The sequence below is a fragment of the Geotrypetes seraphini genome, chromosome 7, assembly GCF_902459505.1.
Source record: "Geotrypetes seraphini chromosome 7, aGeoSer1.1, whole genome shotgun sequence".
Classification (NCBI taxonomy): domain Eukaryota; kingdom Metazoa; phylum Chordata; class Amphibia; order Gymnophiona; family Dermophiidae; genus Geotrypetes; species Geotrypetes seraphini.
The window spans coordinates 161,728,371-161,755,045 of NC_047090.1; the positions used below are offsets into that span (position 1 = coordinate 161,728,371).

At 41.9% G+C, this 26,675-nt stretch overlaps 1 protein-coding gene across 2 annotated transcripts in view; it reads right to left on the bottom strand.

Moving 5' to 3' along the window:
- PPP2R5C (protein phosphatase 2 regulatory subunit B'gamma) overlaps nt 1-26,675 on the bottom strand; it is a 322,861-nt gene that overhangs the window by 59,866 nt on the left and 236,320 nt on the right. For both annotated transcript variants that reach the window (XM_033953398.1, XM_033953399.1), the window contains 2 exons: nt 9,920-9,973; nt 1,145-1,315 (listed from right to left, as the gene is read on the bottom strand). In XM_033953398.1, coding sequence (XP_033809289.1) covers nt 1,145-1,315; nt 9,920-9,973 — 225 coding nt within the window. The remainder of the gene's footprint in view (nt 1-1,144; nt 1,316-9,919; nt 9,974-26,675) is intronic.

The following is a 26,675-nucleotide window of genomic DNA, read 5'->3' on the forward strand; positions in this document are numbered from 1 at the left end:
TTGTACCTGTTCTACTGCACTCAGGATTTTGTAGACTTCAATCATATTTCCCCTCAGCCTTCTCTTTTCCAAGCTGAAGAGTCCTAACCTTTTTATTCTTCCCTCATATGAGAGGAATTTCATCCCCTTTACCATCTTGGTCTCTTTTTTTATAACTTTTTCTATTATTGCTATATCTTTCTTGAGATAAGGAGACCAGAATTGAATGCAACACTCCAGGTGAGGTCGCACCATGGAGCTATACAGAGGCATTATAACATTCTTAGTCTTGTTAAGCATCCCTTTTTTTAATAATTCCTAGCATCGTTTGTTTTTTTGGCTGCTGCTGCACATTGGGCGGAAGGTTTCATCATATTGTCTACAATGACACCCAGATCCTTTTCTTTGGTATTAACCTCCAAGGTGGACCCTAGCATCCAGTAAATGTGATTTGGGTTATTCTTCCCAATGTGCATCACTTTGCATTTGTCCACATTAAATTTCATCTGCCACTTGAACACCCAGTCTTCCAATTTCCTAAGATCTGGCTGCCATTTTTCACAATCTGCGTGCGTTTTAACAACTTTGAACAGCTTAGTATCATCTGCAAATTTAATCACCTCACTCCTCGGCTCTTTGATTTTCCTTCTGTAATAGGATGTGTGTATAAACGTTTGTTTAGTAAGATCTTAGCGTATCAGTCAGCATTATGGCATATACAAATTAGTATGTATCCTTCTATCTCTACTTAGCATTTAGAAAATTTATGAGACTGATCTATTTGGTAAATATTTTAATTATTTAGTTGCATTTATACCGTGTATACTTGTATTTTAATTTTTGTTAAACGTACAGAACGATCGACCTATTGGGCACCCCTGCCCTAGATACTATGGTGAGTAGCTTGGATGGATCATTATCAATCTGAAAAACTAGAGAGAACAACCAATATGTCTCTCGCTGCTCCTAGCTACCATATTACTGCACCACAAAAAACAAAAAAAATAGTTGCTTACATATTCTAATCCCTTATTACTTTGGATTAAATATGATATAAGATTTACATGCATAATATTCACACATTATATTAATATTCACAATCAACATGATTAAAGAAATACTACGGAAATATTTCATCTGAATATTGTTTCTCTAAAGCACTCACCTGGAAATGTGGGCTGGAAACACATTTGGCTAGCTGCCTAAAAAGTGGTTCCATAACTTTTACAAATTCAGATGGCTCAATAACATCTAAAATCTCTTCTAGTTCATTTAAAAACATTACTTCTTTTGGACTGTGTGTTTTTGGCCAGTATTTGAGTAGTGCCATAACCACCTGCAAAACATACATACATTAGAAGCTAAAGGTGAGACTAAACTGTCTATTTTATTTATTTTTAAAATTTCTATACTGTTTAGAACTAAATGGTTTACATAATTTACATACAAATAATTATCAGGTAACATATTTACAAAGTAACAGCAAAGGCTTATACAAAGGTCATGAATGATTCAACAACAATAAAAAAAATTATTGACTAGAAAAATAATTGCATCTTAAGTAATTTTCTAAAACAACTTTTTCACGGCATTTTCGTATTTGGCCCACAAGGAAGTTCCATATTTTAACTCCTGCACAACAGAAGGTCATTTTACTAGTCTCCACAAGCTTTGGGTTAGCATTTGTTTCTAGATTTCTGTTTGGTTTATATGTTTTTTTTCAGGTAAGATAAACTATATTAGAAACATTTTACTATTGTAACTTTCAGTTGTGAACATAACATTAGATTATTACCAACAACTTCAACTCTGATATACTGCATATCTACACAGAAACTAAATGGTTCACGGTAAACACAAGCCAATAAACTAAACTAAACTAAGAGGGATTATGATACATAAGTCCATGTAAATAAATGCAACCTACTAAAAAAAACATATAGTGACAAAAGATGATTCTCAAAAATGTGTCAGAAGACAGAATGAGGTTAAGATCTCCAGACAGTTTAAATATTTCTCAGTTTTTAGAATCTTCTAAGGATGCGATTACAAAATGAGCAACCTTGTTGGTAACATTTAAATCAGAAATTGAAAAACAACTTAGACTTAAATTATACTTTGTGAATAAATAAGCCTTGTTTTGCAGACAATAACTAATGATTTTTCCTGATGTGTCCAGATAGACACAACATAGGAGAAAGCAGTTCTTACAGTTTAAACCTAAAGTTATAGCTGTGGGAACTACTTTTTTTTTTTTTTTTTTAATTCCGTTGCAACTGTATCATTAACTTTAAAGCTGATAAATTTGTTTTTGTAGGTCCGTCACAATTGGAGAATTTTTTGATTGATAAGGTTTCACTGAAAGTTTTAGATACTAATGTAATTGTTGAAGAAGTTTAAGGACATAAGAACTTAAGCAATGCCTCTGCTGGATCAGACCTGAGGTTCATCGTGCCCAGCAGTCCGCTCACGCGGCGGCCCTACAGGTCCAGGACCTGTGCAGTAATCCTCTATCTATACCCTTCTATCCCCTTTTCCAGCAGGAAATTATCCAATCCTTTCTTAAACCCCAGTACTGTACTCTGCCCTATTACGTCCTCTGGAAGCGTATTCCAGGTGTCCACCACACGTTGGGTGAAGAAAAACTTCCTAGCATTCGTTTTGAATCTGTCCCCTTTCAACTTTTCCAAATGCCCTCTTGTTCTTTTATTTTTCAAAAGTTTGAAGAATCTGTCCCTCTCCACTCTCTCTATGCCCTTCAAGATCTTGTAAGTCTCTATCATATCCCCTCTAAGTCTCCTCTTCTCCAGGGAAGAGACCCAGCTTCTCCAATCTCTCAGCGTATGAAAGGTTTTCCTCTCGAGTAACGCCATATCCTTCTTAAGGTACGACGACCAATATTGGACGCAGTACTCCAGATGCGGGCACACCATCGCCCGATACAATGGCAGGATAACTTATTTCATTCCGGTTGTAATACCCTTCTTGATTATACCTAGTATTCTATTTGCTCTCTTAGTGGCCGCTGCGCACTGTGCCGTCGGCTTCATTGTTATGTCCACCATTACCCCCAAGTCCCTTTCTTGGGTACTCTCATTCAATAATATCCCTCCCATCGTGTAGCTGTACCTCGAGTTTCTGCTTCCCACATGTAATACTTTACATTTCTCAACGTTGAACTTCATCTGCCATCTCGTCGTCCATTCCCCTGGTTTGTTCAAATCCCTTTGCAATTCTTCGCAGTCCTCTTTAGTCCGAGCTCCACTACATAGTTTGGTGTCATCTGCAAATTTTATTATCTCACACTTCATTCCTGTTTCTAGATCATTTATGAACTTATTAAATAGCAGGGGCCTGAGCACCGAGCCCTGCGGGACACCATTCGTGACCCTCCTCTACTCCGAGTAGTGGCCCTTCACTCCTACCCGCCAACCAGTTTCTGATCCATCTATGTATGTCTCCTTCCATCCCATGGTTCTTCAGTTTCCAGAGTAGACGTTCATGGGGCACCTTGTCAAAGGCTTTCTGGAAATCTAGATATATGATGTCTATGGGGTCTCCTTTGTCCATCTGTTTGTTAATCCCTTTGAAGAAGTGCAATAAGTTCGTTAGGTATGATCTCTCCTTGCAGAAACCATGTTAGCTGGTTATCAGAAGTTCGTTTCTTTCAAAATGTTCATCGATGTTTTCTTTTATCAGTGCTTCTGCCATTTTCCCCGGAACCGAGGTCAGGCTCACTGGTCTGTAGTTTTCTGGGTCACCTCTTGATCCCTTTTTAAAGATGCGTGTAAGATTGGCTATCTTCCAATCCTCCAGGATCACGCCTGTTTTCAAGGATAAGTTGCAAATTTGCTGCAGTAGTTCCGCTATCTCCTCCTTTAATTCCTTCAGAACCCTTGGATGTATTCCGTCCAGACCCGGGGATTTGTCAGTTTTTAGTTTTTCTATCTGCCTGCGCACATCTTCAAGGCTCACTTCCATGGATGTTAATTTCTCTGCTTGACTTCCATTGAAGAATTGATCAGGTTCTGGTATGTTGGATGTATCTTTGTTTGTAAATACAGACGAAAAGAACATGTTAAGCCTTTCTGCCACTTCTTTCTCCTCCTTCACCACTCCCTTCCTGTCTCCGTCGTCCAGCGGGCCCACCTCCTCCCTAGCCGGCTGCTTCCCTTTAACATATCTAAAGAACGGTTTGAAATTTCGTGCTTCCCTGGCTAGCCTCTCTTCATACTCTCTTTTGGCTTTTCGAACCACACAGACTTTTTGATACTTCCTGTGCTCTTTCCAGTTCCCTCAGTTTTGTCCTTTTTCCATTTCCTGAATGAATTTTTCTTATTGCCTATCGCTTCCTTCATTATTTTAGTTAACCACGCCGAGTCTTTTGTTCGACTCTTTTTGCACCCCTTTCTGGGGATATATAGATTTTGCGCCTCACTCACCGTGTCCTTGAAAAAAGACCAGGCATGATTTACCGTTTGCAATTTTTTTGGAAGTGTTCCTAAGTTTCTTCCTTACCGTTTCCCTCATTACTTCGTAGTTTCCTTTCCTGAAGTTAAAAGTTGTCGCTATGGTTCTTTTTCCTTTCGGTACTCCTACCTCAACCTTGAAGTTGATCATATTATGATCGCTGTTTCCCAACGGTCCCACTACTTCCATTTCCTTTGCAGGTCCCCTTAACCAATTTAGGATTAGATCCAGAGTGACATTTCCTCTCATCGGTTCTCTAACAAGCTGCTCCATGAAGCAATCTTGTGTAGCCTCCAGGAATTCCGTCTCCCTAGCGCATTTTGAGCTTCCAAGACTCCAGTCTATCCCAGGGTAGTTGAAGTCTCCCATAATAAACGTGTTGCCGCTTTTGCATTTTCGCTTCATCTCGGCTTTCATTTTTTAGTGTTCCCTCTAAGCTGAGCAGGTGTCCTCCAGCTGCATTGCTACCACTAGGGGGTGGAATATTTTCAGTCGCTAAGGACAGGTATGTTCCCTGGAGTCCTGCAGAACTTGCCTGTCCCTCACAATTGAAAAATGTGACAGTAAAACAGCACCCTCTATTGGTGAGACTGTGGGTGGAGGACTCCTGCTCAGCTTAGAGGGAACAGTGAATGTATTTGTCTCATATAAATTTTTACCTTCTGTATTGAGCGGCTTCCTTTAATGTGGACTTGGCGTAAATCTTATTTTGAAATTATAAGTTTTGTTTCTTTTTCTTTTCCTGATCTTTGTTATTGATGTTAACAAATATTAATAAAATATGAAAATAATAATTAAAAAATAATATAATGGTAACCACAAAATTAAAAAAACACAAAGCACACTGTAAGCAGAGAAAATCATCATTTATATTTGGGGGTTTTTTCAAAGAGGTCAAGGCAGATGACTTTAAAATATGCAATGTCACCTCAGTATCAACTATAGAAAAATAGACAAATATAGTGCAAAATACAGACAGCAGATATAATTTCTCAAAACGGACACATTTTGATCACTAAAATGAAAATAAAATCATTTTTCCTTCTTTCCCTCCCATCCCTCATGCAGCATAACCCTTGCATTTAAGTCGCTAGTTCAATCACTGGTTTTGGAACATTTAGACTATTGCAATATAGTCTATCTAGCAGGAAAAAAGAAGAATATTTTCAGACTATGACTACAACAGAACACTATGGCTTGAAAAAATATGACCACGTATCTTCATTTTATTGCGAATTGCATTAGCTGCTCATAGAGGCCCGTATCATCTTCTAGTTTGGTTGTATTTATTATAGAATCATAACAGGTCAGGCACCCTTATATCTTTTAGATGTATTCACAGCCCCCAATCTAAAATACTTTTGCAAAATCCATGTTTTTTTCACTTACTCATCAGTGAAGGGTTACAAGTTTATTAGATATCACAAACGTACTCTGTCATATCAGGTCACTCTTTGGGATAAACATTTGAAGCAATTATTCTTACTATCTATGTCATGTCATACCTGGAATTCAGAAGGCTTATCTATTCTCTAGATTTTTGGGTAATTAATTTTCTTCAGAGTTCTATTTGTAATAAAGGTTAATATTTTGTAAACTGCATAGATCTTTACGGTTATGGGATCTATAAGTTGATTTTATGTTATGTTATGTCTTAATATCAGTGTGCCAGTTTAGGTAGTCCTGGTCTGTGAGGACAGGGGCATTGGGGACCTGAACATGGACCTCCATAAATGAAGGCCCTGACATAGAAGTTTGTGGTGTGCCCATCGGCTGCGCTGCATGGGTCGGGTCTGTAAGAAATGCTCTCCACATGAGCTAAACAAATTCCAGAGAAAAGCCACATCTCGGGGGGGGGGGGGGCAGGCACTGGCTCTCTGCAAGTCCAAGACAAGGACTGCGAGAGGTCCCTTGACTCCGTACACCTGCACTTTGCGTCCCCACCAAAAAAAGGGCACTGGATGAGATGTTCTGCCCATTTCCAGGACCCATACAGGCTCCTCAACCTGGAGGACCCAGAAGCCTGAAGCTCCCGCCCCCTCCCCTTACATGCCATGACATGCAGTATATGGATGCTCCTTCACCATCAAAGCAGCGCAATCTACACATGAATTCATATATATAAATGTGGAGGAGTCCATCCCTGGCAATTTTAATCAAAATCGAGGGGTTGTGAGGCAGAAAACTGAAGTTTAAAATTAGATTGCTAAAAATCCAAAATGGCTGCCACCAGGAAATTCACATCTAAAACGCCTTGTGGAGGCCGAATCAAAGTGCAAAAAAATGGTGATTTAGGGTTTTTTTGGGGTGGGAAGCCTGACCTTTATCCCCAGAAAGTGCTGAAAACCCCATTTTCAAACCCCCTCCCCATTTTTCCCATAGGAATCAATGAGGCTGTACTTAAAATCTCCAAAGTGTCTGCCTGTCGGCTCTGTCTGTGCAACTGAAGCAAAGGGAAAGAAGCTTCTGCCTAAAATTTTTCTTTGAACAGTCCAATCTTCAGGATCTTTGGGCTGCCAGTCAGACTGACTCCAACCGAAACCTTCTCATGCAACTGGGAGACAGAAACGCAGCCTGCACCCTGATACCCTGAGGGCTATTACTCAAGGCACAAACAGCATGCGCTTAAACCTCTGACAAGGTCAAAAAGTAAGCAGGCTCCCAGGAGGACGGACCCTGAGCTTCGAGGTCAGCATACAGCAAGTTGGCTCCACAAGTCCACCGAAGCTTGCCCAGTAGAGCAGTCCAGGTCAGCGGCAAGACTGATCTAATATAACTTAATTCCTATTATTTTATCCTTATTTGTTCTTTCCTATATCAAATTGCAGTTCTTGCCAGATTTCCCTATGAAATGTATGTGTATGTTTATCTCCTTCTTTTAAAAAAAAAAATAATTTTTTAAAAAAAATTATTGTTCATCGCTTTGTATTCTTTGAAAAAAGCTATTTTATCAAATACGAAATAAACTTGAAACTTGAATCTGTGTCCCCTTTCCAGGCAGAGAGCCCATCCAAAGAGGTCTCAAGGCACCCAAGTCGAAAAGGCGATGAACTTTAGCGAAAAAAATAAAAAAGCAGCAGAGCAGACCAGAAAGACTTCTGCACGGTTTGCTTACAGAAATGAAAACTACAGGGGGCTCTGTGTTCCTCAGCTAAGTGGGAGGAGCAGTGCAGAGAAAAGTCTGTGGATTTCAGAAAGACCTGGTTCACGGGTAAAGATAAAACACCTTCAGCTGGGAGCAGAGGCAAGCAGCACAAATCTTAAAATCTACAAGTTCCAACTTAACAACCTAATTCATTCTTAACCTGGGGACTGCTAGGGTCCACCTAATGAGTTAGCACCCAAGAAAAAGATCTGGGTGTCACTGTAGATACTATGCTGAAATCATCTGCCCAGTGTGTGGCAGTGGCAAAAAACAAACAAACAGGATGCTAGGAATTATAAGGAAAAGGATGGTAAATAAGACCAAGAATATTATAACATCTCTGTATCAATCCATGGTGCAACCTCACCTTGAGTATTGTTCACAGTTTCTGTTGCCGAATCTCAAAAAATATAGTGGAATTAGATAAGTTTGAAAGAAGAGTAACCAAAATGACAAAGGAAATAGAATGCTTCTTGTATGAGGAAAGACTAAAAAGGCTTGGTTTTTTTAAGTGAGATCTAGACTGGGTAAGAGTGAATCGATTTTTCACCCTTTCAAAAAGTACAAAAACCAGGAGACACTCAATGAAATTACATGGAAATACTTTAAAAAGGATAGGAAGAAATATTTTTTCACTGACAGTTAAACTCTGGAACTCACTGGCAGAGGATGTAGTAACCACAGTTTGCATAGCTGGGTTTAAGAAAGATTTGGACATGTTCCTGAAGGAACAATTCATAGTCTGCTATTAAGACAGACATGGGGGAAGCTACTGCTTGCCCAGGATCAGTACTGTGGAATTTTGCTATTATTTGGGTTTCTGCCAGGTATTTGTGACTTGGACTGGCCACTGTTAGGATATTGGGTTAGATGGACCATTGGTCTGATCCAATATGGCTGTTCTTACATCTTACATCCCAAAATTTTGGCCTTAGGAGCCACCTTTGTGTTGAAGTTTCCTTGTATTTGTGTAGTATTCTTTGATTCTAAATCTTATATGTTTTTCAATACCAAACAACTATTAGAGTTTATTACTGTGGAAGAGGAATGAGCCTCTGCAGCTGGAAAAACTCTATGGGCAAGCTAAGGATACTGAGCTATTGTAGGTTAATGTTCTATATTTATTTATATTCCTTATATTTTTCCTTTCCTTGAATCCATTTTCCAGTGTAGTGGTCAATTGTTGTACTCTATTTTTTCCTTGTTTGTCTTTTATTTTTTGTATTCCTTTCCTTATATTTCCTTTATCACTGATGCTGGCTTTCACAAAACCGCAGTAGAGGTTTCTACCATGTGCTGGCAAGGTAAATGCTCTGACGCTCACAGAATGAGTAGCAGAGCATTTATCTTGTCAGCCCACGGTAGAAACCTCTACCGCAGCTTTGTAAAAGCTGCAGTAGAGGTTTCTAGAAAAAAAAAAAAAGAAAGGATAAATTGCACCACCACTAAATAAAAATAAACTCATATATAAGAACATAAGAATAGTCTTACTGGGTCAAACCAATGGTCCATCAAGCCCAGTAACCCGTTCTCATAGTGGCCAATCCAGGTCAAAACCCAAGGAGTAGCAATGTTCCACGTTACCGATACAGGGCAAGCAGTGGCTTCCCCCATGTCTTTCTCAATAACAGACTATAGACTTTTCCTCCAGGAACTTGTCCAAACCTTTCTTAAAACCAGCTACGCTATCCGCTCTTACCACATCCTCTGGCAACGCGTTCCAGAGCTTAACTATTCTCTGAGTGAAAAAAAATTCCTCCTATTGGTTTTAAGAGTATTCCCCTGTAACTTTGAGTGTCCCCTAGTCTTTGTAATTTTTGACAGAGTGATAAATCAATGCACTTGTACCCGTTCTACTCCACTCAGGATTTTGTAGACTTCAATTATATCTCCCCTCAGCCGTCTCTTTTCCAAGCTGAAGAGCCCTAACTGTTTTAGTCTTTCCTCATATGAAAGGAGTTCCATCCCCTTTATCATCTTGGTCGCTCTTCTTTGAACCTTTTCTAGCACCACTATATCTTTCTTAGATAAGGAGACCAGAATTGAACGCAATACTCTAAATGAAGTCGCACCATGGAGCGATACAGGGGCATTATGACATTCTTAATCTTGTTAACCATCCATTTTTTAATAATTCCTAGCATCCCGTTTGCTTTTTGGCGGTTTAGAAAAAAAAGTTTGTTAACATATTTAGATTACTTCTGTAAGCAGAACCTCATTTTTTTAAGGCAATATTAACTCTGAATTGGAATCAAACAAATCTGCAAATAACTGTTGTAATTGCTTTCATTGAATTCATTTCTTAAAAAGTAATAATAAACCTACTGGTTCAGTAAGTGTGCTGTCCTTCTCTAAAAATTGAACTACACAGTACGCCAGCTAAACAAAAAAAAAAAAGAAAGAAAGAAAGAAACATTAGTAAGTATAAAGCCCAAAATGCATATTAACATAAAAACATTCAAAAACATCCAAACTATATCAGAATTCTATCATGAACATTTCAACTGCTCACTTGCATCTCCAAAATTTTGGGGTGTCTTCTGTTGTCTTTTATGAATTGACTGAAGAAATGAGAGCAGTGAAAAACCAGACATTTATCATAAACAGTCATAAATAGGTAGTGTGACCATATGGCTCCAGAAAAAAGGGGACGGATTGAGACATCTGGGTTTTACTTCCATTGAAAGCATGGAAGTAAGGAGAACAGATTGAGACATCTTGGTTGCTTTCAATGGAAGTAAAACCCGGATGTCTCAATCCGTTCCCTTTTTTCTGGAGCCATATGGTCACACTATGAATAGGTCACAAAATTTGTAACTACAGGTATTTGAAATCTAAAAGTCAGGGAGGCAATCTATATGCAAGCTGATTTGAGGTTCAGCATTTGCCTATATTTGCCACCCCCATGTTCAACATCTTCCCTTCCCCCCAGTACAGCATCTTTTCTCCTAGTCTTGGGCCAGTTTTGTGGGTTTTTTAAAAGTCTTTTCCTTCCTCATGTGGCTGCTTTCCCCCATACCTCTTCTGAAACTCTAAAGGTGCTCTGGACCAGCATGGAGCCTTTCAGTAGAGGCCTGTGCTTATGTGCTGCCTCATCACAGGAAATGCATCATGGGAACTCCTGTGAAATTTCCTGTCAGGGAGACAGCAGAGCGTGGCAGTGCTCAAGTGTGGGCCTCCACTGGAAGGTTCTATACTTAAGAGTGATGAAGGAGATACAGAGGTCAATAGCTGCATGGGGAAAGGTAGGGAGAGAAGATCCAGATATGGGGCTGGAGGAGAGACTGGGAGATCAGACACTGGACCCCAGGAAGAATAGCAACCTATACATTATCTGTAAAAATAAGCTTCACATCACTATATATAAAGGACCCGATACACATATTCAATGATCAAAAAACACAAAGAGCATTTTTGAAAAGTTTTCTTCAGGTAAAAAGTACATACTGGCTGAAAATCATCCACCCTCAATGCAGCTTAAAGTTCGTGTACTGCCACAATGCATGGACCTCTAGCTACACTGTGAGCAGGTCTTCCTGGGATGTGTTTTTATGTTAGGGGACAAAAAGTACATGTGTAAATCACATTTGCAAACATATATGAATACTTTTCAAGCAAAACTCTACCTGCACAAAAACAGGTAGTGCAACACAAGAGAAATAGAATCATCACCCTGAACTCTGCAAAATATAAAGAAAGCAGCGTAAACTTACTGTAAAATTTCCATTCACTAACAAAACATTTTTTCTATCTTTAGTGTTATTTTTTCCAATCATGTCTTGTAGGAGCATTTTCAAAATACAAAAATGTCTAAAAATCAGTATTTGGACATTTTTCTCTGCAAAATGCCCAAATGCCAGTAATCAAAATAAAGAACTTAAGACGTTTTACATAGTAACATAGTAGATGACGGCAGATAAAGACCCGAATGGTCTATCCAGTCTGCCCAACCTGATTCAATTTAAATTTTTTTTTTTTTTTTTCTTCTTAGCTATTTCTGGGCGAGAATCCAAAGCTTTTCCCGGTACTGTGCTTGGGTTCCAACTGCCGAAATCTCTGTTAAGACTTACTCCAGCCCATCTACACCCTCCCAGCCATTGAAGCCCTCCCCTGCCCATCCTCCTCCAAACGGCCATGCACAGACACAGACCGTACAAGTCTGCCCAGTAACTGGCCTAGTTCAATCTTTAATATTATTTTCTGATTCTAAATCTTCTGTGTTCATCCCACGCTTCTTTGACATTTGTCCTCCAAAACATCCAATTCAGAAAGGGGCGTGTTTTGGGTGGGCTGTGGGCCAGGTTAGACTTGGATGTTTTGTGGTGATAATCGAACCTTTTGCAAGTCATCCTAGATAATAATAATAACAACAGTTTATATACCGCAGGACCGTGAAGTTCTATGCGGTTTACAATGATTAAAAGATGCTACAAATTGAGTAGAATTAAAGTTAAAAGATAGTGATTAACAGCTCTAGAGATCTAGATGGAAATTAGATGTTCTGAGCTAGACCTGTTTTAGAAGCATCTAAGTGCCATAAAGGTACCCAAACTGATCAAATGGCCATTGGATGGGATTAAGTAATAACTCCTAGAAAACAACAAAACTCCAACCTTAACAAATCTAGTAATAAACTCGATCTCATACCCAATTCAACCCACACTAAAACTTCTGGGAGTAATAATTGACAGAGGTTGTATCATGCAACCACAAATCAACAAAGTAATAAAAGCATCGTTCGTGACCATGAGAAATCTAAGACAAATCCGAAAATTCTTCGACAGGAAACAATTCCTACTTTTGGTACAATCTCTTATCCTTGGACTAATATAGACTACTGCAATATACTATACCTCCCATACCCAGCAAACATGATAAAACAATTACAAACAATATAAAATACAGCCCTGAGACTCATCTACTCACTAAAAAAATATGACCATATCACAGAGGCATACCATGACTCACACTGGCTTCCAATACAAGCAAGAGTACACTTCAAATTCTACTGCCTACTTTTCAAGGCTATTAACGGAGAAAGTCCAACCTGGAATAGGTTTTAACGGAGATTTCGGCAGTTGGAATCCAAGAACAGTACCGGGTAGAGCTTTGGATTCTTGCCCAGAAATAGCTAAGAAAAAAATTAAATTGAATCAGGTTGGGCAGACTGGATGGACCATTCGGGTCTTTATCTGCTGTCATCTACTATGTTACTATGGAAAGTAGAAGGCCACAGAAACATTCAAGTTGAAAACATCCAAATCTAGACCATTTAAACGTGGGAGGTGCCAGCATTGTAATGGACTGGCCACATAGACATCCCAATATTTATTTATTTTTATTTATTTATTTATTTAGATTTATATCCCGTTCTCCCAGTAGCTCAGAACGGTCTACAAGTAAACATACACAGTAGAAGTAATTAGGCAAATAAGATGTACAATAGGTTTAGGTGCTTGGACATACAAAATTGTGCAGTATTTATCAGGGTACAAACAATTTTTCAGAGTACAGACAATAGATGGGTGGGGCACCTTAGAGGGCACTGCTATGAACTTCACATAAAGGGTGCCAGATATACATCTCACCATAACCCCCTTAAAATGTATGCTGATCCCTCCAAAACCTATGCCCATCTGTCTACCACCCCAATAGCCCTTATGACTGCAGGTGGCACTTATATGGCAGTATAGAAGGATTTTGGTGGACTCACACTTTCCACCAAAAATGTAGTGGTTAGTGTGTCTTAAGGGTCTGGGTCCGCCTATCTATGGCTCATTAACCCATTCACCAGGCTACTTAAAGATACCTATGTGATGCTCTAACCATTCCCATACCAGATGTTGATGTTCTACAGACAGGTGTGTACTGTTTTATTCAGATTTTTAGGGGTGAGTCCACCAAAACCCACTATACTGCCATATAAGTGCCACCTCCAGTCATTTTTGTGGTTGAAAATGGCAAATAAAGTTAGATGTTCTGGTGGCCTAGATGTTTTAGCGGTCAAGACATCCAAGTAAGAGATTTTTTTTTTTTTTTTTTTTTAATTATTTGGACGTACCGTTTGAAAATGGCCGTTTCTTCACCTTCAGCTTTGGACTTTTTGTGTGAAGCATTCAAAGTCGGACTTAGATGTCCTTTTGAAAATGGTCTGCCACATGTCTAGTTTCTGCTTTACTCTTGACTTTTCTTAACTTTTTTAAAAAGATCTCTAGTCTATCAGCCATTTTGTCTCTCATCCTCTTTTTTCACTTTCCCTCCTATATCCATCTTTGACGTTGATCTTTTCTTTTCAGCTTTCCTTCATTTAGTTCTATCTGCTCAGATTTCATTCATTCTTACTTTTCAGCTTCCTCACCTCACCTCAGCATTCTCATTCTTCATTATATTATTCCCTAGATTTTTTTACCAACTCTCATCTTTCTTCCAGCTCCTTCTTTTTCCTCCATTTTCCACAGTATCTTCTTTCTAAACTAACTAAACTAAACTAAGCCTTAGGTTTATAAACCGCATCTTCTCCACTGAAGTGGAGCTCGACACGGTTTACAGAGTTTAAAAAATATGGGAAGAGAGAAGAGAAAGAGTTTACAAAGCATAAAAAGAGGGGATGTAATCAGGAGAAGAGATTATTATATGCTAGAGAAAAGCCAGGTTTTCAGTTTCTTTCTTCATCTAGCATCTCTTTGCCACCTTATTCCCCCCTGTATCTAGCATCCCTTGGTGTCGTTCTCCATCTTCCATGTCAGCATCTCTCTTACATCATTTCTACCCCTCCCCCATGTTTCATCTATCTTCTACTTTGTTTCCTTTCTCTCTCTCCCCCTCCAAGTCCCATTCATCTTTTACTCTGTTCCTTTTCTTCCCCCTCCTGTTTTGATTATGCAAAATATAAATGTTTTAAATAAAAATAAATAAATAAAACATTTCTTCTCTCTCCATATCCCTGTTCCAACCCCTGTGTTCCTGTGCCTCTCTGTGTTCAGCTTTTTCCCTTCTCCATCTTCTGTCCCCTCAGCATATCTAAATTCCACCCTTCTGCAGGTTAATCATCCCTCTCCTTGTCTGTGCATTCAGCATCTTTCCCCCACCTTTCTTCCTCATACCTTCAATTCAGCTCTCTTCCCATCCCACCCACTCTCCTATCTAGCATTCTTTTTTCTTCTCTCTCTCCCCCCCGACGTATCATCTATCTCTGCACCAGACACCCCATCCCCCTGCATATTAGCCAGTCTTTTCCTGACACCCATCCAGCCCTCTCTCCTGTGTACCAGCCAGCCATCTTGCCCCCCACCATCTGCCAGACAGCCTTCTCTCCTCCTAGGTACCAGTCAGCCCTCCCCTCCCCATGAACCGGTTAGCCAGCCTTCTACCCTCCCATATGTACCAGCTAGCTAGCCCTCACCCCGGAGCCCCAGCCAGCACTCTCCACCCCATGCCCTAGCCAGCCAGCTAACACCCATTACCCATTAATAAAAAGGCAGTGGGTTTAATCCATACTAACGTCATAGGATATAAAGGGAGACTTAGTGAGAAGTGTTAATTAAATTAAGACCTATGTGAAATTTGATGACTAAAGGCTGAACAGATATAGGCCTAGATTCACTAAACTTACCGATCTGGATCGTTGTTGGGTGATTCTTGGCCGAGTTTTGCTGAGCGACTGATTCACTACAGATTCTACATGCAAATGATCTCATTGGACGTACGCCCTATAGCGATCCCACTGATCACTGTAAGAGCGATCAAAATGCATGCGCAGTGTATCCTTGTTGTTTATTGATGCAATTTACGCATGTGCTAGCTCTTCGCCCTTACTACATAGTTAGTGAGTGGGGTTTATTCCCGCACGTCATTGGCAGCAAAGCACAAGCGAGCTCAAAAGAAAGGGGGAGGAGTGGCTGCAGCTTACTTTTGCAGGAATGATTGTGACCGACGCAGTGAATTATTTGTGTAGCCAGATTATCGAACAGAACACGCTTTAAACCTGCGGGTTAAACCCACAGGCTTGCAATGCACTTTTTACAGAATATATAAAAAATGAATTCTTATGCATCTGTAAAGATATTTTACAGTTTTATTTTTAATTTTGATGGTTGTTTTATGTGGGATTGTAACCTCGATACTGATATTTCAGGGCGGAAGAAGGCAGGAGAGTTGGCAAGGATAGTAAACGACTGGTCTTCAGCAGTCGCTTCTTATCGGATTGGCAAACCCAATTGGTGTTTCTTCTTCTGCTTAGTGAATTGATGGCTTCCTACTTTTGCATGCCATTTCCTCTCATTTGCATGGGTGGATCAGATTGGAGATTGATCAGGAAGCTGTTTAGTGGATCGAGTCGGTAAACGATCGCAAAACCAGTAAAACTGGTTTTGAGATTGTTGGGACAGGATCGGTAAGTTTAGTTAATCTAGCACATAGTGGGGCCCAAAATTCAGAATAAGTTACGTATTCACAGGCTGGTGAAAGTAACACTCATTTATCTATGTAATTTTAAAACTTTTACAGATAATATTGGGCTATTCAACTCATTGAATGGCCACATAAAGAACCAAGTTAGGGGAAGAGTTAGGGGAAGAGCCAGAGGCAGCACCAGAAACTATTCATTTGATAGTAATATTCAGCCTAAGAACTTAATAGCCATACTGGGTCAGACCAATAGTCCATCTAGCCCAGTTTCCTGTATCCAACAGTAACAAATCCAGGTCACAAGTACCTGGCAGAAATCCAAAGAGTAGCAACATTCCATGCTATTGATCCAGGGCAAGCAGCGGATTCCCCCATATCTGTCTCAATAGCAGACTGGACTTTTCTCCTGGAACCTGTCCAAACCCTTCTTAAACCCAGCTAAGCTAACTGTTGTTACCACATCCTCTGGCAACAAGCTCCAGAACTTAACACTGAAGTGCTGACTGCATGGAGGCGTACCTTATTGTAGCTGCTTTTAAGGCTGGATTTAGAGATGCAGAAACTATTAAAGCAAAATGTGTGTGTATGTGTGTGTCTGTGCGTGGTTGTGTGGATGTGCATAAGTGTGTTCAGAATTTGAGAAGTTATCTAGGTCCCTGCCCTCACACCAGATGGCAAATTTCCTTTTTTCAGAACTTAAGACTTACTTGTCCTGTTTGTTCAATTAAATTTTAAGCTCCGAGTAGGGATTGTCTCTTGAATGTTTTAACGCATAGCACTGCGTACATCTAGCAGTGCTATAGAAATGATTAGAAGCAGTAGTTAAGACCTCCCAGTGCACTTCTTTCAAGGAGTCAGAAGACCTTGGGATACCTCATCTGACTCATCTGTATCAGACCTGATACATCCTCTTCAACACCAAGAATATGAGAGCAAGTAATTGGTATAAAGATGGAATAATTATTCCTTATTTTATAGTTCAATATATTCCCCAAACTGGTATCCTAAGAGAACTGTTAAACAAATATTTTTCAATATCATAACTTCATGTTTTTTCTTAGTTTTATCATAAGTTTTAGTTACTAGGAATACTGAAGAATACTCATACAGATGATCACCCCTAAAGAATGGAAAAGGCAAGAGAATGAGTGGCCTAATGATTAGAGAAATGAGTTAAGAACCAGGAAATTAAAGTTCAAATCTTACATCCCCAAGTTTACTTCTTATGATCTTAGCATGCAACTTTATCTCCTGTTGTCTCTGGTATCCATTCAGATTATAAGCTTTTTGAACAGAAAATATTTGTATTTGAGCATTATCTGGAAAGGCAGAATAAAATAATAGGACTTTATTAAATGCAGCTACAGCCTACCTTCTAACCTCTTTTTGAAGCAGAAGATTGGCACTTTTCTGTTCAGGACTGCTGCAAATAGATTAATTTCAGGAATGCCCCACTGGGAGAAGATTATACAGCCAATGTAACAAATCATGAGTAAAGAATGTGTGCTAATAAGAAGTACTGTGTGTGTGTGTTTGTGTGTGAGGGGTTTAAATGATGGGAGGGTAAGTAAATGGGCATAGGGAATTCAATGTGCAAGTGTAGCCACATTCTGAAGGGTGACAGTATGTGATGTTAAGATGAAGTTGTTTGAATAATTTTTTCTGATCTTGTTGATAATAGATTGTTATGTTGGGGGGGAAGGTGTGCTAAAATTTCACATAACTATTGACTCGTGTTAAAACAGTTATTTTTTTTAACTTTGTTTATTAAATTTTTCCACAATATAAAACAGCCAAATACAATACAGCAAACAAATGCAAAAGCACAAAATAATGTAAACATCATATCCTCATCCAGATCAACAATTAAAGCAAGAACCAACACACAAGTAGTCACAAAGCCCCTCACCAACTGTCCACCTCTCCCCAAAACCTCCCCCCCCCCCAAAAAAAAAAAAAAAAAAAAAAGAGTGAAACAAACAAATGAAATCTAGGTAGAGTGTTGTCTATATTGTATATATGGGTCCCATATCTTACGGTAGGCTAACATTATATTATGCTTCAAGGCTGTCAGATTGGACATTAGTTGTAAATAATCCAATCTAGAGTAAACAGTTTGAAGAGGAGGCATCCTGGAAGTACGTCAACATTGTACCAGGGCAAGCCTGGCAGCTGTGAAAATATAGGTTGCCAATTTCTGCTCATGTGGCGTAAAACCAGGAACTCCCACATTTAATAAGCAACATTACAGCAACAAACAACAATGCTTCTTAAAGATCTTAACTAAAAAGCAACCAATTCGCTGCCAGTAAAGTCGCACTCTAAGGCAGGCCCACCAGATATGTATGAAATCCCCCTGCTCCCCACACTGTCGCCAGCAGCGATCATTACCTACATGGAAAAGATCCTCACAGGGGTATAATACCACCTATACCGTATTTTCACGCATATAACGCGCGCGTTATACGCGTTTTTACCTACCGCGCATACCCCTCGCGCGTTATATGCGTGAGCGCGGTATACAAAAGTTTTAAAACATAGTTCCCACCCCGCCCGACGCCCGATTCACCCCCCCAGCAGGACCGCTCGCACCCCCACCCCGAACGACCGCTCGCACGCGATCCCACCCGCACCCGCATCCACGATCGGAGCAAGAGGGAGCCCAAGCCCTCTTGCCCGTTCGACTCCCCGACGTCCGATACAGCCCCCCCCCCCGGCAGGACCGCCGACTTCCCGACAATATCGGGCCAGAAGGGAGCCCAAACCCTCCTGGCCACGGCGACCCCCTAACCCCACCCCGCACTACATTACGGGCAGGAGGGATCCCAGGCCCTCCTGCCCTCGACGCAAACCCCCCTCCCCCCCAACGCCCGCCCCCCCCCAAGAACCTCCGACCGCCCCCCAGCTGACCCGCGATCCCCCTGGCGACCCCCACGACCCCCCCACCCCCCTTCCCCGTACCTTTGGTAGTTGGCCGGACAGACGGGAGCCAAACCCGCCTGTCCGGCAGGCAGCCAACGAAGGAATGAGGCCGGATTGGCCCATCCATCCTAAAGCTCCGCTTACTGGTGGGGCCTAAGGCGCGTGGGCCAATCAGAATAGGCCCTGGAGCCTTAGGTCCCACCTGGGGGCGCGGCCTGAGGCACATGGTCGGGGTTGGGCCCATGTGCCTCAGGCCGCGCCCCCAGGTGGGACCTAAGGCTCCAGGGCCTATTCTGATTGGCCCACGCGCCTTAGGCCCCACCAGTAGGCGGAGCTTTAGGATGGATGGGCCAATCCGGCCTCATTCCTTCGTTGGCTGCCTGCCGGACAGGCGGGTTTGGCTCCCGTCTGTCCGGCCAACTACCAAAGGTACGGGGAAGGGGGGTGGGGGGGTCGTGGGGGTCGCCAGGGGGGTCGCGGGTCGGCTGGGGGGGCGGTCGGAGGTTCTTGGGGGGGGCGGTCGTTGGGGGGGAGGGGGGTTTGCGTCGAGGGCAGGAGGGCCTGGGATCCCTCCTGCCCGTAATGTAGTGCGGGGTGGGGTTAGGGGGTCGCCGTGGCCAGGAGGGTTTGGCTCCCTTCTGGCCCAACTACCAAAGGTACGGGGAAGGGGGGTGGGGGGGTCGCCAGGGGGGTCGCGGGTCGGCTGGGGGGGCGGTCGGAGGTTCTTGAGGGGGGGGCGGTCGTTGGGGGGGGGGGGGTTGGCGTCGAGGGCAGGAGGGCCTGGGATCCCTCCTGCCCGTAATGTAGTGCGGGGTGGGGTTAGGGGGTCGCCGTGGCCAGGAGGATTTGGGCTCCCTCCTGGCCCGATATTGTTGGGGAGTCGGCGGTCCTTCGGGGGGGAGGGATGTATCGGACGTCGGGGGGGGGGGCATCAGGCTTTCAGGATGGGGACAGACCTTCAAGGGGGGACAGTGCACGGAAGTCAGGGGGGGTGAACGGAGAGTCGGGACAGCGCACGGAAAGTCAGGGCGGGCGAAAGGAGCGTCGGGCAGCATGCGCGGTATACCCGTGAGCGCGGTATACCAAAGTTTTTGTACATATCATCGTGATTTCTGCGCGCTATACCCGTGTGCGCGTTTTATACGGGTGCGCGTTATTTGCGTGAAAATACGGTAATACATTTTAAAACCGTTTTCGATATAATTAAGAGATAATGTAGATTTAAATAATCTCCTATAGAGTCCCAACTAGCTAGACCTCTCCCCCCCCATGATGTCCCGTTCCCATAAAACTTTATAAGGATCTATAGGTGACTCTCTTTTTAATAATCACACCATGCACAATATTCAATATAGTTTAAAGGTGCTCTTTCCAATAGATATCCAATCCTAAACTAAATGGGAAATTTATACCATCAGTTTTTGTGCAACCTTTTAATTTCTTTTTTACTTTAAACTTTTTCCAGGAACCTCAGCGCCACCACTCAGAGCTCAAACTCATTCATTGCTCTAAGCTTTATGTGCTCTAAGCTTTATGTGTCGCTATTAAGAAAATGATGTTGGCTTTTGTTATGTTTTAGGGGTTAAGCCTTGATAAAGCTGCAAAGCGAAACATGTCAGGGGTTAAGCCTTGATAAAGCTGCAAAGCGAAACATGTCGGCAAGATGTTTCCCCTAGCCAGAGACCACAAGATATCAAGCTAAGTACTGCTTAATGGTTTAAGCTTTAAAAAGTTAAATTGATTAAACGCTAAAACTAATTTATATTACAAAAGCAAAAAGAGTTTAAAAATATAAAACGGATCCGATGAGAAGCTAACACATAAAGCTTAGAGCAATGAACGAGTTTGAGCTCTGAGTGGTGGCGCTGAGGTTCCTGGAAAAAGTATAGTAAAAAAGAAATTAAAAGGTTGCACAAAATCTGATGGTATAAATTTCCCATTTAGTTTAGGATTGGATCTCTTTTTAATAAGGCACGGTATACTCGGGAAACTCTCCCTCTCCCGGCCCCTACCCCAAAAGCTTGTTCAAGCCAGGTCTTCCTCAGGGACAACTCCCCAAAAGCCTGTTGGGATAAATAAATCCATAAGTGCATGTACTCCAAACCAAATTCCTCTTGCAAATCTTGAAAATGGCACATCTGCATATTGTCCACCGTGTGGAGGCCCGATGGAATCCATTTACTACGGATCACTCCCTCTCTACCTGGTGAGGTAGCAGGCAATGTCACAATTGCCATTTGAGAAAAAAACCAAATGTTCTGGGAACATCTGTCAGTGAAGTGCATGCCAGTTCTGCAAAACAGTCTAGGTGTTTTTAGTGCTGTTTGCAAACAGTCTTCTGGAACGCAGAGCAACATCCAAAGAGATATCTGAGGACTAAAGCGTTGTTCAATATGAATCTACGGACAGTCCTCATACGTAACCCACATCACCACCTCTTGTAAAAGGGCAGCCTGGTAATACAAATGAAAATTGGGAATCCCCGTTTTCGATCTATATAAAATACTCTGACGCACCCATGGGGGCTTCTTACGCCAAATATAAGCAAAAACCTTACGGGAAACAAGACGAAAAAACTATCAGGCAAAGCAATGGGAAGAGCCAAAAAGACATATAACAACTGAGGTAAAATCATCATTTTAATAGCTGAGATCCGGCCTATCCAACTGAGATTCAATCCCTCCCAACGCTCTAGCTCCACAAATAAGACATGCAAATGCTCTGGACAATTAAATTTATATAAGTGCCTTTGATCTGCTTCTAGATTAAACTCCAAGTAAGTGATAAAGTTAGAAGCCCACGTAAAGGGGAAGATAGATTGCAATCTTTGAACAGCACTCTCCTCCAGGGTCACATTTAAAATCTCTGATTTGGCAATGTTTACTTTAAACCCAGAGAGCAAAGTGCAAAAAGTAAAGGAGAGAGGGCGCATCCCTGGCACGTCCCTCGCTCTAGAGTGATAGCTGATAACAAGGTACCATTAAGTTTCAAACAGGATAGGCAGGGCATCATACAATAATTGAAGCCAACCATAAAAGTGCTGTCCAATACCCATCTTTTGCAACACCTTAAATAAATACCCCCAACTAACCCGATCAAATGCTTTTTCCGCATCCAAGGACAAAACAAGAGCAGGGATCCACTCTTGTTGAGTATGCCAAAGTAGATGCAAAGCCGTTTTAATATTATCAAAGGGCTGTCACCGGGAAATAAAGCCCGCCTGATTGGGATGAACTAATTGAGGCATATAGACCTGTAATCTCAAAGCCAATACCTTAGTAAAAATTTTATAATCTACACTGAGCAGTGAGATGGGTCGATACGCTGCACAGGTAGAATGATCCTTCCCCTTCTTATGAATCAACGTTATTGCCGCCGTACGCCAAGTCTGGGGTAACGGATGGGAATCATCAAAATTATTAAATACTCTGACCAACAATGGCACTAATAAATGTTGAAAAGTCCTATAAAATTTATTAGTAATTCCATCCAAACCTTGGGCAGTATTCAAAGAAAGAGAGTGAATCACCTCTTCCACTTCAATTGCTGTTATAGGTCTAGATAACTGAGCTGCTTCCCCCTCAGAGAGAGCCTCCAGGGAAACCTGGCCTAAATAATCCTCTATCTCCTGATCTAGGGAGGCTGGATCTGCTTGCTAAAGAGCATTGTAAAACTGCAAAAAAGCGTTCCCCATATCCTGGAGTAAGTTCCCGAAGCATCGTGGGTGCCCAAAATATCATTGCGAGTGGCCCGGGTTTTCAGTTTATGAGCTAAACGCTTACTACCTATGTCATTAAACTCAAAGAATTCTTGGCGTGTCTGACGCAATGCCACCTCAATGCTAGCCAACTCAAGATTTTTAAATTTCAATTGCAACTGAGCCAATTGAGCCTGTTCCTGAGCTGATCTCCGTCACCCACAAACCCGAGATTCAAGGTCAGAAATTTCCCGCCTTTTAGCCTGCTCTTCCCACATTTTCAGTTTCCTAGTATAAGCCTGTAAAGCAATTACCTTCCCTCTAAGCACCGCCTTTAATGCCTCCCACAGTAATATAGGATGCATATTATTAATGTCATTCAACTCAAGATAATCTCTAATATCCTTTGTCAATTGTACTACATTGGAGGGGTCCACTAACAAACTATCATTAAACCTCCAATGAGTAGCTTTATGGGGCTCCCTTCTACTGTCAGGACCAAACTGAGCACTGAATGATCTGCCAATATCGTGGTATGTATTTCACAGCCTTGCACTGAGCAACATAACATACCATCCCCTAGGGAGCCTATAATCTATGCGGGAGTCAGTGTTGTGAACAGTGGATAGGAACGTAGAGTCCCACTCCCCAGGATGTTTAATACGCCAAATATCATGGAGTCCGCAATGCAATAGCAATTGCTGCAACCCCCTACGATCCACAGGAGCACTAGAACTCTTACAAGAAGAACTATCAAGCTGGGGGTCCAATACTAAATTACAGTCGCCCCCCCAATAAGAGCAAACCATCTATGTGAGGAAACAAGATGTGAAAAAGTCACCCTGACCCAATTCGGAGCATACAAATTGCAAAGGGTATACTTCTGATTAGCAATAGTGACCCCAAGCAACAAGTAATGTCCTTCTGGTTCCCGCACCTCTGTAGTCACCTGTACCTTTAAACTGTTGTGAAAGAGAATGGCCACCACTCTAGTTTTCTTATGGTGTTGATTAGAAGCAAAATAGACTGTGGAATACCCAGGGGGATGCAGCACATGTTCATTTTAGGCAGTGAGTCTCCTTTAAAACACAACCTGGGCCTTCTGACGACCCAATTCCCTATAAAAGAGATGGTGCTTCGTGGGAACATTAAGCCCTCGTACATTCAAAGAGAATAATTTCAGGTCACCCAAAATCTCAAAAGAAAGTCAGAAAACCAAACGAACACTCTACCTGACACTCAAAATGACCTAAACATCCCCCTTACCTGTCCCCATCCCCCTGACCCTACCTCCCCCCTCCAAACCATCATAACCACACAAGAGCACTAACCAAACGTACACCCCCGCAACCCAAAGGAGGGAAGGACCCCTCCCCATATACCCCCCCCCAACAGTATAGAAATTACCAATTAAGTCAAAGGCTCAAAACCAAACCTCTCTCTTGAGTAAAACACACAACGTTTGTAAAAGTCCAACCCATATGCCTAATAACTGAAATTCAAAGATGCTCCGCAACACCGGAGTCCCTTACAGCACTGGAGCAGTGAAAAAAACCCTGCAGTAGAAAAAAAAGCCAATTGTCCAGCAGACAAACTCTTTCAGGTGCCAGACAAGGAACGTTGCTCCAGATCCATCGAGTGGCATTTCAGGTGACCACCATCCCGCCTAGCGCGCTGCCATCTGGGCTGCGAGAGCTCTTGTCTGCGCAAGCGACCATTAGCCAGCCAATCAGACGGTTGCTGAGAGGGTTCCGTAAGCTGGATATCAGGAAAGATCTGTGAGGCCTCTGAAAGGGACCGCACAGTTCACAGAGAGCCCTCCAAATAAAAAAGGAGAGCAAATGGGTGGCGCCATCGGTACTTAATTTTCTTTTCTACTAGGTAGCAAAGGAGGGGTTTCAAATCCGCCCTGTGACGTAAGGTAATAGCAGACAAATCTTGACAGATTTCAAATTCTATATTCTCCCACTTAAGGGTAGCAAAAGATCTGGCTTTTCGGAAAATAACCTCTTTGGTCTTGAAGTCCTTAAAGCAGACAATGTCTCTAGGCTTATTGCCCCGTGGAGCAGCCAATGCGCGGTGGGCTTGCTCTATAGGAACATCCATCAGTGAGCTGAGCTCAAGATCTGTAGCAAAGAGGAAAAGTGCTATTTATTGGGCTTCGTTTTCAGTCTGCATATTGCGCGGATTCTGGTATTCCCCGGATCCTAAGAGTAATCCGCCGGCTTCTATTCTCTAAATCTTCCAGCTTGTCATAAATATAAACATGCTGTGCTCGGAGATCTTTGGCGCATGTGTCAACCTGGGCAAGAGTGTCATGCTGTTCATCGAGATGTCCTCCAAATCTCCCATGTGCGTGCCACACTTAGCCAGTTCTGAGCGGAGATCCACAACAAGGGTTGTAAATTTGCCCCCAAGTCCCTTCATTTCATTCCGTATCTCATGGAACAAAGACTGCACTTCAACCAGGGGATCCAGCAGTATCGGGGTAGTATGCTCTCCAGCAATAGGCTCCTCACTAACTGGCTGTGTAGACTCCTCTCCCCCCTTCGGCGCCATCTTTGCCACTTCAGCCTGCAGTGGGACAAAAGCAAAATCCTTCAGTGTCCTACGGACCGAATGAGAAATAAGACCAAAGGCACACTCCCTGATGTTTTCTCTCTAATGTCAGCAATTCGAAGGGTTGGACATTCCGATTAGAGGGGAATCGATAATTAATAAGCTCGAGGCACACGGAGCTGAGCAGTCAGCTGTCCATTCAGCTCGGTGACGTCACTTCCCCCCATTAAAACAGTTCTTTACCTGTAGCATGTGTTCTCTGAGAACATAAATCCTCATAAGTAATATCATCCATGGATCCCGACACAGGAAATACTACTCTAGCAACCATTACAGAAGCCTTTGAGCAGGTCTACTGTGCATGTATAACTTCACAGTCCTGCGGTATATAAACTGTTATTATTATTATTATTATGTAAAATGAGAATTCAAAATCTTATGCAAGGGTAGCCGATAGAGCCAAGAATACATTAAAGAGAACAGATGCAAGAACTGAACCTTGCGGGACTCCTATTGGGAGTGATTAGATGAAGAAAAATGTTCCCCAAAAGTGATCTGGAATGAATGGGAAGAGAAAAATAAGACCTAAACCAATTCAAGGGAGTATCTAAGCTCAGTGTCTTTCAAGCAAGCCAGAAGTAGGGAATGGTCTATCATATCAAATACAGAGGTGAGATCCAATTGAATCAAAAGAACATCTCCTCCTGAGTCTAGAAAACAAATTACTGTATATAATTTAGCATTGATATTAATATGGCTTCAGCAGTAAGGCCTTTGCGAAACATTTTGGAAAGAAAATGTTGAGTCCCAGAAATTCTGCACATGCATAAGACAACTTTCTCAGTTAGCTTTGCCGCAAAAAAAGCAATGTTTGCAATACCATTTTCCTTTGGTAGCAGATATAAGTATCAGTTGTGGGTTTTTGTTTTTAAAGATTTTGAACTATACAATTCAAGGTCAAGAGCTCCTGTTGAAGGAGAATTGTCTGATGGGAAACAAAAGACGACTCTTTTGGAGGACTGTTTGAATGCAGGCAATGGAAACAAAGAGCATATCCATATATCCGTGTTGAACTCTGCAAACTTAAACAGGAATTGAATACAATTAAAGCAGCTTCCATCACTCCACAAAATCATACCAACTTACCACCTCTACCTCAAAGAATAAAACAGCCCAGGAATAAATGGGTCACAGTAGGCTCAGGAAGACTGCGACATGTAACACAGAAACATCCACCTTCGAAACATCCACCAAACGAACCTGATTGAATTTTTTGATTGGGTGACCAGAGAGCTGGATTGAGGACATATGCTAGATGTAATTTACTTGGATTTCAGCAAAGCCTTTGATACAGTTCCTCATAGGAGGCTGTTGAACAAACTTGAAGGGCTGAAGTTAGGACCCAAAGTGGTGAACTGGGTCAGAAACTGGCTGTCGGACAGACGCCAGAGGGTGGTGGTTAATGGAAGTCGCTCGAAGGAAGGAAAGGTGACTAGT